The sequence below is a fragment of the Brachionichthys hirsutus genome, chromosome 8 (assembly GCF_040956055.1).
Source record: "Brachionichthys hirsutus isolate HB-005 chromosome 8, CSIRO-AGI_Bhir_v1, whole genome shotgun sequence".
Classification (NCBI taxonomy): Eukaryota; Metazoa; Chordata; class Actinopteri; order Lophiiformes; family Brachionichthyidae; genus Brachionichthys; species Brachionichthys hirsutus.
The window spans coordinates 8,648,250-8,664,664 of NC_090904.1; the positions used below are offsets into that span (position 1 = coordinate 8,648,250).

At 53.3% G+C, this 16,415-nt stretch overlaps 1 protein-coding gene across 1 annotated transcript in view; it reads right to left on the reverse strand.

Annotated features, from left to right (window-relative positions):
- LOC137898344 (receptor-type tyrosine-protein phosphatase gamma-like) overlaps positions 1 to 13,282 on the reverse strand; it is a 104,235-nt gene extending 90,953 nt beyond the window's left edge. The window contains exon 1 of the mRNA XM_068742370.1: positions 13,189 to 13,282. Coding sequence (XP_068598471.1) covers positions 13,189 to 13,282 — 94 coding nt within the window. The remainder of the gene's footprint in view (positions 1 to 13,188) is intronic.
- Between the last annotated feature and the right edge of the window lie 3,133 nt (positions 13,283 to 16,415).

Genomic DNA, 16,415 nt, shown 5'->3' on the forward strand with positions numbered 1-16,415 from the left:
CTGGCTTTTGTCGGAGTGCTGCCGAAGCAAATGCAAATAGCCATTAGCATCAATCAGCAGGTCAATGGCGGCCCACAGGAAGACAAACGCTTGGAGAGCAGCTGCACTTTAGAGGCGGGACGGATTGCTGCTCCTCGCCGTCCTTTATCCTAAGACTAAGGAATGCTGCCAGCAGAACAAACTCTGGAATCACTCGGGACACCGTCATCAAGCCCTTTCATCCTGATTAATTAATACTCTGATTGATCGAATGAAACCAGCTAGAACCGGCCAATCAGACAAGAGCCTTAATCCTGTGTCCAACAGCCGAGTTAAGACGTCAACATGAAGGGACAGTTAAAGGACTCGTTAGTCTCTGTTTTAGTCCAGCTAGTTAAGATGGACAGAAAAGAGTCAGAGACACACACAGAGAGAGAGAGAGAGAGACTACGACTGGACTGTCCTCTTGTCCCGTGAGGGGTTGTCAAAGCAAATCCACCGTCTCCACTTCACCCTGTCCTTTGCATCCTCCTCTTCCCATTGGGCAATAAGATGCAGATGAAAAGCACACGACTGCTTTTCATCCTCCTGCATGAACGTTCCAAGTTTTTCTTACTCGCGTTGACTTCCTGGAGGAAACCTTGTTCACCATTACAGCTGATTTAATCCGTTAATCCTCCGAAGGATTTTAAATCGGAATAATTCTTTAGTTGATTCTTTAGTTCTTCCATCTCAATCCTACTGGGAACGGTGGTTGACATTTTGCTGTCGTCTGATTGGAGCAGCTGATGCGTGGGGGGGGGGTGAGTCGGACGGATTCTCTGAGCTGCCATTGGTTCGGCGCCTTTTACGGCTGACATAACTCGGAACCTACGGATCGCCTCCGTGCGGCGCCACAAGGCTTGGGCGGCGGTCCGAGCTCCGAGGAGAAGCGCCGGGATGCGGAGCAGCTCCTGGTCGGCCTCCCTCCTCCCTCCTCCTCCTCCCCCTCCTCCTCCTCCGCCCGCTTGGTGTTTACCCACCGCTGCGTTTGTAGAGTGCGTGTTGGGATTACGGCGCCGTGTGCACACGCCAACACAAGCGGATCGAGTCCTGGAGGCCCGCGTGTTTTTATATAGTATGCATTTATATGGACCTCAGGAAGACAAGCTGTTGCCCCGGCATCAGCTAATGGGGATCCATCGAATGATTCGGGTCAGGTCCGCCTCTGGAGGCGGGACCGGTTCCAGGACTCGCCAGGACTCGACTGAGACAAAGTTCTGTCTCGGTCCACTGACTCCTTCTCCTGTCAGCTGCTGCTAGCGCTGCAGCTATTGATGCCGCTCGGTTTCCATAACAATCACGTCTCCCCAGTATTGATCACAGCTTCCAGCAAAGCTCCACCGGCAGCACCAGAACCCAATCCCACGATACTGAGCCGATTCGCAGAGATTATGCGTCTGAATCATCGCGAGGAGGAGGCGCAGCTGCCTGGCTGGGAGGAATGAAGGGGAACAAGCTGGTGAGCGGCGCCAGCCTGTCCCTGTTAGCTAGCCATGCTAGCGCCATGCTAGCTAAGCGAGGCTCCAACTTTAACTTGGCGAACTTCTGATTCTTCATGGCAGCCGATAACGTTCACCAGCGCCAGGCTGAGGAGGCGCCAACGTTCATCACATCAGTTAGCATTTAAGGCTAATTTGTTTGGATCGGCTCCATTCTACACTCGGCACTTTTATATTCTCAGAACTTCCGAGCGGTTCAGAAGAAAGCGACTTGAGCTCTGTTGAGTTTAATTCAAGCGAGAACTACAAGTTTTCATTTCCACCCGTTTCATCTGCACCCAATCAGGTCCAGGTGCAGCGGCGTCCGTCTAAGCACCAACCCCCGGGAATCAGGATCAAACCCGTTTTAATCAACAGGCCCGCCAATGAAGAACAGAGTCACAGCGGGCCTCGGACCACCTGGATCAGCCCCTGGACTCCCGGACACATCACATCAATATTCAGAACAGCAGCCGTCGGCGGTTTCTGTTTGCAGAGACTATCCTGTCCGCACGTTTGGACAGCTTCAGTGACTCCATGCCGTTTCCCTCATGGGACACGAATGCAGCCTCATCCCGTGAATCCTTCTTTTCTATGAAACGGACGGATGGACGGACAGATGGACGGACAGCTGCCGTCAGGACGGAGGGATAAAGGAAACACAAAAACTACAAGGACGCTCTTGTTGGATCAGAACTTCGTGTTAAAACAAGGTCCTGAAGTTTCACTGAGCAGTTACTCATCAGAGTAACCCTAACCCCCCCCCCCTCTTCCGTGCTAAAATGTCTTGTCAGAAGTAGAATGTCTGCAAAGCATTCTGGGCCATTTGTCAGAGCGTCTGGGCCTTTATTTACAGCTTTATGTCCGGTTCCAGCGACGGGACGACAGGGAATTCCAAAGAGCACGCATTAAGTGGCTGTAGCACTGATTTATACTTTTTGGGAGGAGGAGGAAGGAGAGTAAGAGGAGAAGGAGGCGCTGCTCATATCCAGAGCCTTCCGCCCGCTATTAAAATGAGTTACAGCACGGACACAACGCTCATTCAGTCTCAGCTATTGATTCCGGATCATTTTGGCAGAGTATTTCATGGGTGGTGGAGGAAGAGGAGGTGATGGGGAGGTGACGGCAGCGATGAATAAACGCCACGAGGCGCTAAGAACAGGAAGGGGGCGTGGAGGAGGAGGAGGAGGACCGGTCATGGTCAGCTACGGGACAGGAGAGATGAAGATGAAGATGCTCTTTAGTCGCGTTAAAAAATGGAGGGAAAAGTTTGAACGCAAATAAAAAGTCATCAATGTAGTGCGGCTATAGTCACACGACCTGAGGCCTAAACCACGCCCATTTCCTGGTTTCATTACGCTCATGCTAGCTGCAACTCAAACCGCCCCCTCCTCATCAATCAGATGCTCTGGAGACATCTACAGCTTTCTTAGCTGCTAACTGCTAAGTCCGCTGGTGTGAGGGAATTAAAGCCTGATCTCTGTGGGGGGTCCAGAGGTGGCTGCTACACTAAGAGAGAAAAACGCATTAATGAGTGGAATCCAGGAAATGTAGCTGCTGGGTCGTAGCAGCGATTAGCTTGGATGGATCCCCCCCCCCCCCCCCCAATCAATAACCTCTAAAAGCTGTCTGACTGAAATAAAAGTATATTCCACCTTTAAATGGACTTGATGCAGCAGCGGCTGTAACACAATCTGTGTGTACAGCCGCTCTAATATGGACTAATGTGTCTGAGTGTGTGTCGCGCGCACACACACACACACACAACAACAACAACACAGGACAACACAACACACAACAGCAAAAACTGAGCAACTTCCCCTCACTGGAATCTGTTCACTGACAAGAGTGTTCTGATCCATAGACTTGGATCAGCTGATCAGTAACGATAATCAGCTGATCCATCTCCCGCTGACCTCGTCATTCAGCAGAAGAAGAAAGGATCCTGCCTAATCAATCTACTTTCATTTCTGCTGTGTAATCAGAAGTCAGAACTCTGGGACCGGCGGCCTCAGATTAAAGTCGCCACTAAGACCAAACGATGGATCCGGCCGGGCCTGCCGGACCCCAGCAGGACGCAGCACAACACAACCTCGGGTCTCCAGCTAGCCACCGGGAGCTATCCTTCAAAACACAAAACTTTATTTAACGAGTATACCCGTCCCAAAAACCGCCGGCAGAGCTGTCAACGGCTGGCACTGAACGAGTTAATGATGGATTATTTAATCACCTGCGTCCCGTCAGATGTTGATCAGGATATTTTTGGTGATTGATCTGCACACTGATCAGCGCGCATCATGATAGTGATTGGTTTTGCTCCAGGAAGCCGGGCATGCCTCATGTCCTCCTCGGAGCTGTCCGGCGTCCCTCCGTCCTCCTTGGACGGGAGTTGGGTGGATGTGGGGGGAGGGGCTAACAGTGGCGAGGCCTAATTAGAGAGATTACAATGGAGGGAGTGATTCACGCTACAATGGTAGCGCTGACCTCGCTGCTAATGTTCTCCGCCCAGCCCATTTAATCCAATCCACATCCATTATCTTTAGCCCGCTGGAGCTCGCTCGCGCCCCGTCCTGTCGCTTCCTGCTGAATGTCATTCCTTTGTTGTTCTCCATCACTCCATCCTCATGAATCAAACCGAACCCGTGAGACGTAACAACAGGAAGAAGTGATCACATTTAGCCGCCTGCTGATTTAGCATGAAGCTGCTTGACGCTTCGCTAGCTGGAGTAAGCGCCACAATCAAATTCATGTTTGACCTCGCCAGGAAAAATGACAGGATGTCCTGATTTTCTTTTTTCTTTTTTTACCCGAGCCGAAGCTGTTCGGCGTGTGAATGTTCTGTAAAGACGCGTTAATGAGGTCTGCGGTTAAAACATCCCATAATACAAGATTCAGCGCAGCGACGCATGTTAGCGTTAGCTTCATCCAAGAAAATAAATGGAATAAATAAAAAGCTGAAGACATTCTGTTTTCATTATTATCCAAATAAGACGTGACGAGCACGGTCTCTGATTGGTCGACAGCCTCCACCCAGCCCAATGGACATGAACTCTGATTGGTTGAATTCTTTCATGGTATTAGAAGACAAACACAATTATTATACTATATAATTGAATTCCTTCAGTACGGATGGATAAAATTATTCCAAAAGTTATTTCTCCTGCACCTTTTGTGACTTTATAAAGTTAGATTAAAACGGCCGCGCTGCGGATCAATCGATTCAGAAATAGGACGCCGGCGTGGGCGGCATTCAAAAACCTCGCTATGAAAATAATTCCTCAGCGAAGGGGAGTATCAGCACTCGCCAGTCGCCGCCGCCATCAGCAGCTCAGAGCAGCTCCAACATCAGAAAGGGCTTTCAAAGCAGCGCCGGGCTGCCCGGGTGGCGGTGGCGGGCCAAGTTTGAGGCAGCCTGATAAGGCCTTCCAGACCCCCTCCCCCCACCTCCTCCTGGGAGGGGAGGATGCTTTGATTTGCTGCTACAGCTCGACTCCCATCTGAGATAGCGTCTTAAATCCAGCCCTCGGCGATCAAACAGGTGATTTCACAGCAAAACGGGACGCAGGGTCCGTGCACCTTGGCGCCGAGCCGCAGCCGTGCGTCGCACTTTTAAACCCGCAAAACAGAATGGATCACAACAATAAAGACACACCTGGCAACATCCGTATGTTTCAGCTGATAAGACGGCCTCCTCCGCCGCATCGGGATTAACTCCGTATCCTGCTGGCAACCGTCAGAGTCCAGAGTCACTTCCTGTTACGGCGCGACTCAAATAAAACCCACAAACACACAGGAAACAAACGGCGAACAGCCTCACGACCCCATGCGTGTGTGTGTGTGGGAGGGGGTCATCCGTCCTTAACGCCCTGGTTACCATGGCTACCAAAATGGAGTCGTGGTTCCCGCCGCTGCGATAATCGTTGTAATAATGACTCTGAGCCGCCGGAGAGATGGACGCTGACAAACAGGGAAAACGCCGCTCCAAGGAGTGTGATGTCACAACATTTAAGCCGCGCCTCTGTTGCGGGTCTGAACCCTCCAGAGCAAACAATGCAGAACAGAGCGTGGCTGTGGTTCCGCTTCCCAGATACTAAAGCTGTGATTCGGTTTCCGTGCTGCAAAGTCCAAAGTGACGATATTGTGTTACCAGGGCAGCTAAAACCCAACACCCCCCCCCCCCACCCCCCGACACGCATCAAAATGGACAAACCCTGTTTCACCTCCAACAGGGACCTCAGATTTGGCGCGACTCATGCGGCAAACAAAATAAAGCAGGTCGAAAGAAAGCTCCACCTCAATGAGCTGACACGCCACGCCTCCTGGTTCCCACCTCCTAAAAGTTGAAACAAAGCGAGGAGGAGTGTGGAAAAGGAGGCTCACGATGTGACTGAGGAGCCTGTGAGCGACTGTGTTTACAAAGCCTGAGCTAATTTTGGCTAATAGGCCCGGAGATGATGTTGCTGGCTGAAGCGGGGCGCCCCGCTTTAACGCTAATTAGATCCTACTTCTGGTTGCCTCGCCAGCCGCCTCGCCGCATCAGGTTCAGAGGCTCGCCTCCAGAAGTCCATCATAGGGGGCCAGAAGGGGGGGTTGCCAAAGATCCTGGGGTGGACCTGTGTGTGTGTTGTCTACAGAGACAGATCATCCAGGGTCTAGCAAATTAGCAATGCTAACGACAGCCAACGGTCCAGTAAAACCAGAGCGCTCCTCCAGCGGGGAGAGATTTGGTCGATGGTGAAGACAAAGAAGAAGAAATCAAATTAGCCTGGGGCATTTAAATGATCAGTTTATTGATCGCATAAGTCACTAACCACATCGTCCCGTGTCTAAATGTTTTCCACTGTTAATTAAGTATTGAATAGTCGTTGTCTGAACAGTGGGAGGAGCTCGGGGAGCTGATGGATGCATCTGCTCCGCCTCCGGCTCCCGGTGATTGCCGTTGCTTCTAGAGGTCTCGTCGTCTTTATAATGAGTCGCTGCCGGCGCTCGCGGCTCGGAAGCAGAGGAGGGGACGACTCCCAAACTCAGCTAATTCACCAAAGTTGACCAACAGATTCCGGACCTGGAACAAATGGGAGTTTGTTGGGATCAGTGTTTTTACAACGGGCTCTGACTCAGCTGCTTCCTGGCCTCCGGTGCTGAATTACTCTGCTGCGCTGTTCGTTCTCTCCGTCTGGACCTAGAAGGAGCCGCCGGAGCGTCGGGCTTGGCTGCTTTCCATTCCATTTCCCCCTGCAGGTCATCCATCGGTCCGGGGACACGGCGAGTTGGAGCGCCCAGCCCCGGGGTGATTAACGGAAGAAAGATGGCCGCGGCGAGCGGCGTAAATCTAAAGACGTCTCAGGTGGAACACGGCCGCTTGTCTAGCTAGTGAGCAATGGAGGCAGACTTTATCCAATCCAGGCTCCCCTCCTTCGTCCAATCACGGCTAATGCCTGGAAGCGGAGGAGAGTCCCAGCGGGAGGAGGAGGAGGAGGAGGAGGAGGAGGGGCGACGCCGAGGAGGTTATTCTTTAGGAATAATAGAAAGAGAACAACAGATAGAGATGGAGACAAAAGAGTGAAGGCAACTGAGACTGGACGTCCAGTGGGACGCGGGGTGGGGGGGGGGGGGCATGAACTCCTAAACCGAGCCTCGGACCTCCTGAGAACGAAGGCGGATCAATCCTCCATCCATCGTTCAGTATCCTTCAATAATAGACAAGAACGCCCCCCCCCCCCCAAAAAAAACCCCAACAACATCTACTGAGCAGTTATGGGCGGAGCTATGGGGGTGTAGTTAACCTGCCCAGAGTCCTTCAGAGATCCTGCATACATTAATAACCATTACCAGGATCCTACTGGGACGTTGCCCCCCCCTGGAAGCAGAGAGGTGAGGTTAGAGCAGGAGACGCCTCCAGGAGGACGGAGCACCAGAGGCTGAGAGGAGTCAGCAGAGAAGAAGAAGAAAGAGGAGTTGCTGTTTAAGGTCCCCCCCCCCCACCCGTGGTCCTATCCCTCCCCCTCTGTGGAGGAAGTTAACATCTCCCAAGCATTAAAGTGGAAAAACCAACGGCGCTGCAGGAATTTAATGAGAACGGCGCTCTGTTCTGGGTTCCGTGTGACACAACACTTCCTGGCATCTCGTCTTTATTCCTCTTCTTTATTCACTGCCTTCAAAGAGGGGGGGGGAGCTGGATCAGCCCGGGACACTCGCCATCAACCCTTTAACAACCTCCACTGAGATCCTGAATCCTCATTCCAGCCTGAACGATTGACTTTAGGGATGCTTTATTCACCACTTTCTGTCGCATCACAGGAAGTTCAGCTGGAGGAAAGGAACCTCAACCAGAACCAGTTCTTAGAGTTCATCAGAACCGGTGAAACCTGGATCTGATGGGGGGGCGAGGAGAACATGGGCGCTGCCTTTGTAAATGTTTGGTCATGGTGCAGCTGTGAGACCGGCGAGCACGGAATGAGTCTTGTTTGGAAGCTGCTTATGTGGGATTGGAAGGGGAGTAGCAGGGGGGGGGCAAAATTAATTTAAGGAGTGGGAGCATTTGATGGATGAGCGTTCACTTCAGCGGTCTGACTGAGTGCTAACAGAATCCGTACGAATCAATGCTGGTGATAATTCAAACACACCCGGAGATCTGCGCAGCGAAACTCAATCCAGCAACCAGGACAACAAGACATCGTCCAGCAACCGGGACAAGACATCGTCCAGCAACCGGGACAACAAGACATCGTCCAGCAACCGGGACAAGACATCGTCCAGCAACCGGGACAACAAGACATCGTCCAGCAACCGGGACAACAAGACATCGTCCAGCAACCGGGACAACAAGACATCGTCCAGCAACCGGGACAACAAGACATCGTCCAGCAACCGGGAAAACAAGACATCGTCCAGCAACCGGGACAACAAGACATCGTCCAGCAACCGGGAAAACAAGACATCGTCCAGCAACCGGGACAACAAGACATCGTCCAGCAACCGGGACAACAAGACATCGTCCAGCAACCGGGACAACAAGACATCGTCCAGCAACCTGATTGATCAAATCAGTCAAGAATTAAGGACGGATACTGGAAACGACTGAACATCCGACGTTGGAACCCCAACTATTACCTGTTATAACCTGTCGTAAGGCCCCACCTCTATAAAATACTAGCATGTTGCTATGAGCTGTAAAGTAGGCGGATCCCTGTTGTTGCTCCCGTCTTACCGCTCCCTGCCGATGAAGGCGAGTCCAGCAGTTAACCCTCCGAGTGAATGATTATCCCAGGGAACCAAAACCACAGAAGAAGATCCAGGCTGGAAATAAACACAGTTTGGTTTCCTCTCACCACCGGAGCCAACGGCCGCCGTTCATCTCCATAAAACGGTGATATCATATTTATTTCCTCATTAACACCCAGGGAGGAGCTTTTAAAAGGTGTCCTCATCCGTCCTCGGCGCCTTGCGTCGCCATGGCGACTTTGAGATTCACCCTGAATCCTAATCTTTATCACTTAATTCATTAAAGACTCTGAAGGAAGATGTCAAGCAAATGTAAAGAGGTAAAGAGGAAGGGAGACAGACAGAGAGACAGGGAGACAGACAAAGAGACACATAGATAGAGAGAGAGACAGACAGAGAGAGAGACAGGCGCATTCATTTTTCCTTTGTATGGAGAGACGGGATTTAATATCAGCCATTATTTCAGGCTGTTCAGAAAAATAATCCACATTTATGGAAGTATGTTGATAAAGAGGGGATAAACCAGGGGGAGGGAGGAGGGGGGGGGGCAGAGAAACAAAAAGGGGAAGAGAAAAAGCTTGGAGAATTAAGATCTCAGGCCGGAGTTCCATTTTCATCCTGATCGGATGTCAGACAGACGGAATCGTTCCTGGAAGACAAACTAAGGGGGGACAAACCACACGTGGTAAAGGAGGAGCGAGCCGGAGACACCCGATAAGGCGTCCCCTCCACTTCCCGAGGGAGCAGCTTCCCCTCCTCCATCAGCCGGGATGAGCGATGGAGCGGCGTGGGAAACGGCAGGAACCCCCCCCCCCCCCCCTCCCCATCCACACCTTTCACCGGCGTATCGGCGAGCTGTCAGCGGCCGGAGACGACGGCCGCCGATCGGGTCTGACAAAAGAACAGTGTCTGAAGCCGAAGAGGAGGAGGGACCAATAGCGCCGTCCGGCATCCGTCAGCCGCCTCCCTGTCAGGAACACCTGGTGGCTTTAGATCTACGGGACAGGTTTGGCGTCCCCCCCCCCCACCTCCCGCTGTTTGTTTGGTGCCGTCATCAGACTGAGACAGCCCGTTAGCCCGGCCTCCTTTAACGCGCCGGGGTCAAAGAGCAAAAACAACGCGTGGGATTGGCTGCTTGACCTCGGCTCCCAGAGGACCAGAGGACAGGAAAAGACTCCACAGTTTCCTCCCCAGAAAGCAGGAGCCCAAAGAAAGCCTCAAAGATGGGGGTCCGATCCGGACTCTGATGGTCCCCCTGAACCCGTCCCGCCTCCATTAGGAGCAGGGCGTGTTAATCTAAGAGGGAAGGAGGCGAAGCCCGAAGCAGGAGGAGCGGGGTGAAGCGTGGTCGGTTTAAGAGGAGCAGGCCCGTCTGAGCTGACGTTCAGGAAGCACCTCCCAGAAAATGGAGGGCGACTCCTCCCTCCTCCAAAGAATCAGGCAGCGGACTTGATCAACAAGATGATGGAGGAGCAGAAGGATGAGGAGGAGGAGGAGAAGGAGGCACTGCTCTCCCTTTCCAACCTGAGATGCAGAGCAAAAAAAAAAACAACCCGATAAGAAACAGATTAAAAAGCCGGCGGCGCTCGGCTGAGCGGAGCCGCTGATGGAGGCGTCGCCGGGATCCGTCCTCGGAGATATCATTAGAGTCCGTTAATATCCCGGCCGCCGTCGTTCCCGCTATCGCTGCCATTTATCTTAAGTTTCCTCTTTGTGCAGCAAAGCAGCATCGTTCTAAAACACAATGGAGGCCGCGCTTCCTCCGCCGATGGCGAGGCGGCGGCGCCGAGGCGCCCCCCCCCGCCTCCATCCACACACAAACACAACCGGGTATCTTTTAATCAATCTATTAAGGTGAGGTGGGGGCGGCGGCGACCCCGTACCCGCTGATAAAGCAACCAGGCGTGAGGACGATGATAGCTCAGAGATGAGGATGAGGATGATGATGATGGCGACTGAGGACTGACCCCCCCCCCCCCACTGAATCAGTCAGCATCCTGCCAGCAACACCATCATCATCATCTTCCTCTGTTCTGTTCTCCCTCGTTCTCCTCTTTTTGGGTAACCTGCGGCTGAGGAGCAGCGCCGTGACGGGGCGACGCCTCCAGGCCGCCCAGAAGAGGAAAAGCAACGCCACCGGGAGACCGCCGCCCCGGCAGGTAGGTGTCAGAGGCCAACGCCCCAATAGGTGTCAGAGGCCGACGCCCCAATAGGTGTCAGAGGCCGACGCCCCAATAGGTGTCAGAGGCCGCCGCCCCAATAGGTGTCAGAGGCCGCCGCCCCAATAGGTGTCAGAGGCCGCCGCCCCAACAGGTAGGTGTCAGAGGCCGCCGCCCCAATAGGTGTCAGAGGCCGCCGCCCCAATAGGTGTCAGAGGCCGACGCCCCAATAGGTGTCAGAGGCCGCCGCCCCAATAGGTGTCAGAGGCCGCCGCCCCAACAGGTAGGTGTCAGAGGCCGCCGCCCCAATAGGTGTCAGAGGCCGCCGCCCCAATAGGTGTCAGAGGCCGCCGCCCCAATAGGTGTCAGAGGCCGCCGCCCCAATAGGTGTCAGAGGCCGCCGCCCGGGCAGGTAGGTGTCGGAGGCCTGAGTCTGGACCTGAGTCCGGACCCGGTCCAGGGAACTGGAATTTAATGGTATCCACGCTCTTTAACTGTAAAGAGCGTGGATTAACTCACATTCTTATCCTGAATGTGAGTTAATCCAAATATTCTCTGTCGTTTCTCACGCAGAACCTCAGAACCTCAGAACCTCCTTCCTGACGTCAGAACCGGTACATCAGAAACATGGACGCAGACGAAACCACGGACTGCAGCACGACTTAAAACGCGTGTGCGTTTACACGATCCGGTACCAGAAGCCTTCCCGGTACCGTCCCACTGGAGGGGGGGTCCAGGAGAGCAGGGCTGCATGCATGCAGGAGGCCCGGGGGCGAAACCGGGCTCAGGCTTCCCTGGTGCTCTCCAGAGCTGGATTATTACTGAGGAGCGTGAGGATGAGGAGGCGCACGCTCAACCTCCTCAGCCTCGCCGGGAGCCGGCAGCATGTGGTCTCGTCGAGGAGCAGGAGGAGACGAGGCTGCAGGGTCCGACCGGGGTCTCTCATCCACCTTTACAGGTACCGGAACAACAGAACCGAGTGTTCCGGAGGATCCCACGTTAATCCTGCAGCAGCATGGAAAAGATCGCTCGACCCAAATCTGAAATCTGATTTTTTTTTTCTTTCTTCGACTCCACCGGCCCAGAGAGGAGGAGGAGCAGGAGGAGGAGCAGGAGGAGGAGGAGGAGGAGTAGGAGGAGACTGAGCTCTCTTCTGGGCCTCCGAGTGTCCGACTGGACTCACATTATTCCGGTTTAAGGATCAGAGACGATTTCATCTACAGATATTTACATAAATATTTACGGAGGTCAGATTAACGTTCATCATCTTCCATCAGCAGCCACAAAGACATCCGTCCGTCCTCCACATACGTCCATCCATCCATCCATCATCATCATCATCTTCATCAGCCGTGTCTCCATCCCGGCTTCGGTCTGATCAGAACTTCTGACTTAGCAGTGAGCATTAACCTCTGAGGTCCGACGGCTACGTCCTGCTGCTTCCTCGCCACTTGGAGATCCGGCGTGAGTCCGGACCGCTGGACGGCGAGCCGGGAGGCTCCGCGTCCAGGATCCGGTCCGATTAAAGGAGGAAGAGCGACAGACTTCAAGTCTACATGAACGCGTTGCTCCGGTAGAACTCTGACGGGGTTCTGGCCCGGATCTCGGCTCTGCCGTCCATTTTGAACAGATCCTAGGAACCCCGCGGCTCCACCGACCTGAGATCGGACGGGTCAGATCCAACAAGAACCAGATGTGTGATGTGAATGGTGTTTGGGTCTGACTCTGGATGAGCTTATCATCTGGATGAAGTTTGACGTGTTCAAACAGGATGACGTCATGTTCCTGAACCAGAACCAGGACCAGAACCGTTCTTTAATGTGAAGCAGGACATTTTTTTTGTTTGGAGGGTCCAGTTTTCTTATTTTAACGGCAGAGATCAGACGCGGAGCTTCCAGCCGGACCCACATCCTCACGGGTCCGGACCGGTTCCGGGCTCTCATGCAAACCGCAGCTGCCGTGTTTGCGGTTGTGTGCGGGAGCTTCACGGCTCTGCTGTCCCGCACCGTGCGCTGCGCTGTACGCGCCACCGGCTGACCCAAACACCGAGCCCGACCAGAACCCGGCCCGGTACGATGAAGCCACTTGAGCTGGATCCGGAGACATAAATAGAATACAAATAAAAAATCCTTCCACCAAATGCCGGTACCGGGGAAGCGCGTCAAGCCCCCCCCCCCCCCTCGGCGCGATATTCCCATCCCGATAAAGGACATCGATGACGGGATTTACGTTAACGTCACGCAGAAAATCAGCGACACGTTCACGGACAAGGAAAGACAGCGTGTGGCTTTAGAGGGGACGGGACTTACCGGGATGACAATCGACCCGGAGGAGCAGGACAGCTGGGACAAGCACGGAGCAGATCCACCGGCAGCGGCGACGCGGTTGCGGTAGCCCCCACATGGCCGAGATGCGCACGTCGACATGCAAACAATCAGCGGCAACAACTGTTGAGTTTCTCCCGTTCGCTGCGTGGAAAGCAGCGCCGGAGACCGGAGACCGGACCCGGTGGAGGGCGGGGGTTCTTCAGAGGTCCAGCGGTGCGTCTCCCCGTCCACAGATCCCGCTGATAGTCCAGGTTCTCGGCTGCTGCTGGGTGCGGGATGCGGCGGTCCGCGCAGCGCGTCGTCGGTGCTGAGGCTGCGGTGTCGGAGGCAGCGCTCGTCGGGTACGTGGAGACCGGAGAGTCGGTGCTGGTGGAGGAGCCGCGCTGGAAGCGTTCCGTTCCGCTGTGCGTCCAGGAAGTAACGCGCGAGCCCAAGTCTGGGAGAGACTTTAAAACAGTAGCGGGAGGGAGGGAGGGAGGGAGGGAGGGGGGAGAGATAGGGGGAGAGAGAGATAGGGAGAGAGAGATGGGGGAGGAGAGAGAGATAGAGAGAGAGAGAGAGAGATAGGGGGGAGAGATGGGGGAGGGGGGGGGGGAGAGAGAGATAGGGAGGAGAGATAGGGAGAGAGAGATGGGGGGGGGGAGAGATAGGGAGAGAGAGAGATAGGGAGAGAGAGATGGGGGAGGAGAGAGAGATAGAGAGAGAGAGAGAGAGATAGGGGGTAGAGATGGGGGAGGGGGGGGGGGGGGGGGAGAGAGATAGGGAGGGGGGAGGGGAGAGAGAGATAGGGAGAGAGATGGGGGGGAGAGATAGGGAGAGAGAGATGGGGGAGGAGAGAGAGAGTGATGGGGAGAGAGAGAACGAGAGAGATAGAGAGATCGGAGAGAGAGGGGGAGGAGAGAGAGATGGGGGAGAGAGATGGGGAGAGAGAGCGAGAGAGAGATAGAGAGATGGGGGAGAGAGAGGGGGAGGGGAGAGAGCGAGCGAGAGAGGTGGGGAGAGAGATAAAGAGATGGGGGTGAGGGAGAGAGAGATGGGGAGAGGGAGGGAGAGCGAGAGAGGGGAGAGAGAGCGAGAGATGGGGAGGAGTGAGAAAGCAGCTGCACGGGGATCCAGAGGTTCCTCTCTATTGGCTAATATGTCCCCTAATGACAGGTAATAACAGGTAATAACAGGTAATAACAGGTAATAACAGGTCCGTGCTCTCCGGGGTTCTTCAGCTGTTTGATGCATGAGTGACCCGGAAATAGCCCCACCCTCACCTGCCAATCCCAGCTGGAGGGTGGGATCAATCAGCCGGTTCAATGTGACACAAACCTGTCAATTTAATCAATACAAAGAAAAAGGAATAAAGAACAGAAAAACACACCGATGAAAGACCACCAGGAGCCTCGTGACAGGAAATGCCAAACACCTTGTGACTGATTTCAAAAGGTCATTTCCTGTTGGATGACGTGTTTACATTCTGAATGTATTAGTGTGGTTGACAAACTCCTCTTCATGCTGTAGCCAACAATGCTACAGCTAGCCATGCTACAGCTAGCCATGCTGTAGCCAACAATGCTACAGCTAGCCATGCTACAGCTAGCCATGCTACAACTACCCATGCTGTAGCCAACAATGCTACAGCTAGCCATGCCACAGTTTACAATGTTACAGCTAGCTATGCTACAGCTAATAATGCTGCAGCATTTAACAATGCTACAACTAGCCATGCCGCAGTTTACAATGTTACAGCTAGCCATGCTGCAACTAGTGATGCTGTAGCCAACGATGCTACAGCTAGCCACGCCGCAACTAGTGATGCTGTAGCTAACGAGGCTAAGTGCCTATCCACAAGCAGTCTGCTCTGATCTCGGCGGCCGCATGCCATTCAGTGACATCACACCATGTAGAGCAGCTCCTCCGACAGGCGACGCCGGTTCTGATCGGCTATGAGAAAGCGTTTATATAACATCCAACGAAGCAGCACAACGCCTCTGAGGTAGAGACACAACGAGTTGACCCTTACGTAACAACAGAAACGCTGGATGAAGAATTTCCGCCTCACTTCTGTGAAATTTGGCCCGGTGCTGCTCAACGCTCCGTGAGACTGGGTGGGGTTATATTTAGAAACGGATAATCTGATGCTTTCTTCGTCTTGGGTTAAAGTCTTCTCCCTCACAAAGCAGCGCTGCATTTAGAAGCAGCAGAAGAAGAGAGCGGCTTCAGCCACATTAGCGAGCCTTTTGTTTGGCAGTTCTTCTCTCCGTGAGGATTCTGGTGGGAGCAGAGTCACTACAGACACAAAACAGGAAGTAAACGCTCCACTGGGATTCGCCACCGTGATAGATACATCCATAAGGGATGTCCTCTTAGCGCTGCCGGCGTCACACGGAGGAGCAGAAATCTCACCGTCCTCGCAGCCGTTGAACAATCCATCCTCCAGAAACCTTCCACCGGGAGGACCGGGAGTCCGAACGGCGTGTCGGATGCTCATGCCCCTCCCTGACACATCATCGACACATCGACGGACGGCGTTGGTCCTCGCGGGCTAATTGTTCCTCTCTCTTTGGCCACTTTTTCCGGACAATGAATTTACAGCTGATATAAAAAGCTTGCTAAACGCCTTGTACCCAGAAGCAGCCACGTCTGGTCAACTCTTCCAATCGATCGGGGCGTTAAAGTGTCTCACGGCGGCTGTTTACTCACCTTTACTCCTGACGTTCTGTGATGTCAGGATCTTCCTGCTCGGCCTTCCAACACGGTTTTAACACCTGATGTTTCACGGTGGGCTGATTCTGATTCTGTGGAAAACAGATTGTGGAAATTATTAAACAAAAAAAAAAAACCCGTTTAAAGGGTGTTTAACACTGACCGACTTGATTAAGTGATAAAGCATCGTGCTTGGTGTGAGCAGAAGAGAGGTGCGTTTGCTGCGTCACATCCTCGTTGACCGACCACGTGGTCGTGTCCTACTCATGACGCATGGAATACTCAGATGTACTCGTCGTGTCCATGCACTAGCATATTACAGAATTTCATTTCATTGGTGCTTGTTCCAGATAAATCCACCCACTTCTTTACATTTATTTTTTCTGATAGAAATCAAAAATAAGCAACACCTGCTTTAATAATCTTTTGATTAACCTTCAGAATAGCGTTTTCATTTTACCTGTCGTTTGATATATGTGACGTCTGTATTGTTTGTAATTGCACAAGGTCGCCTG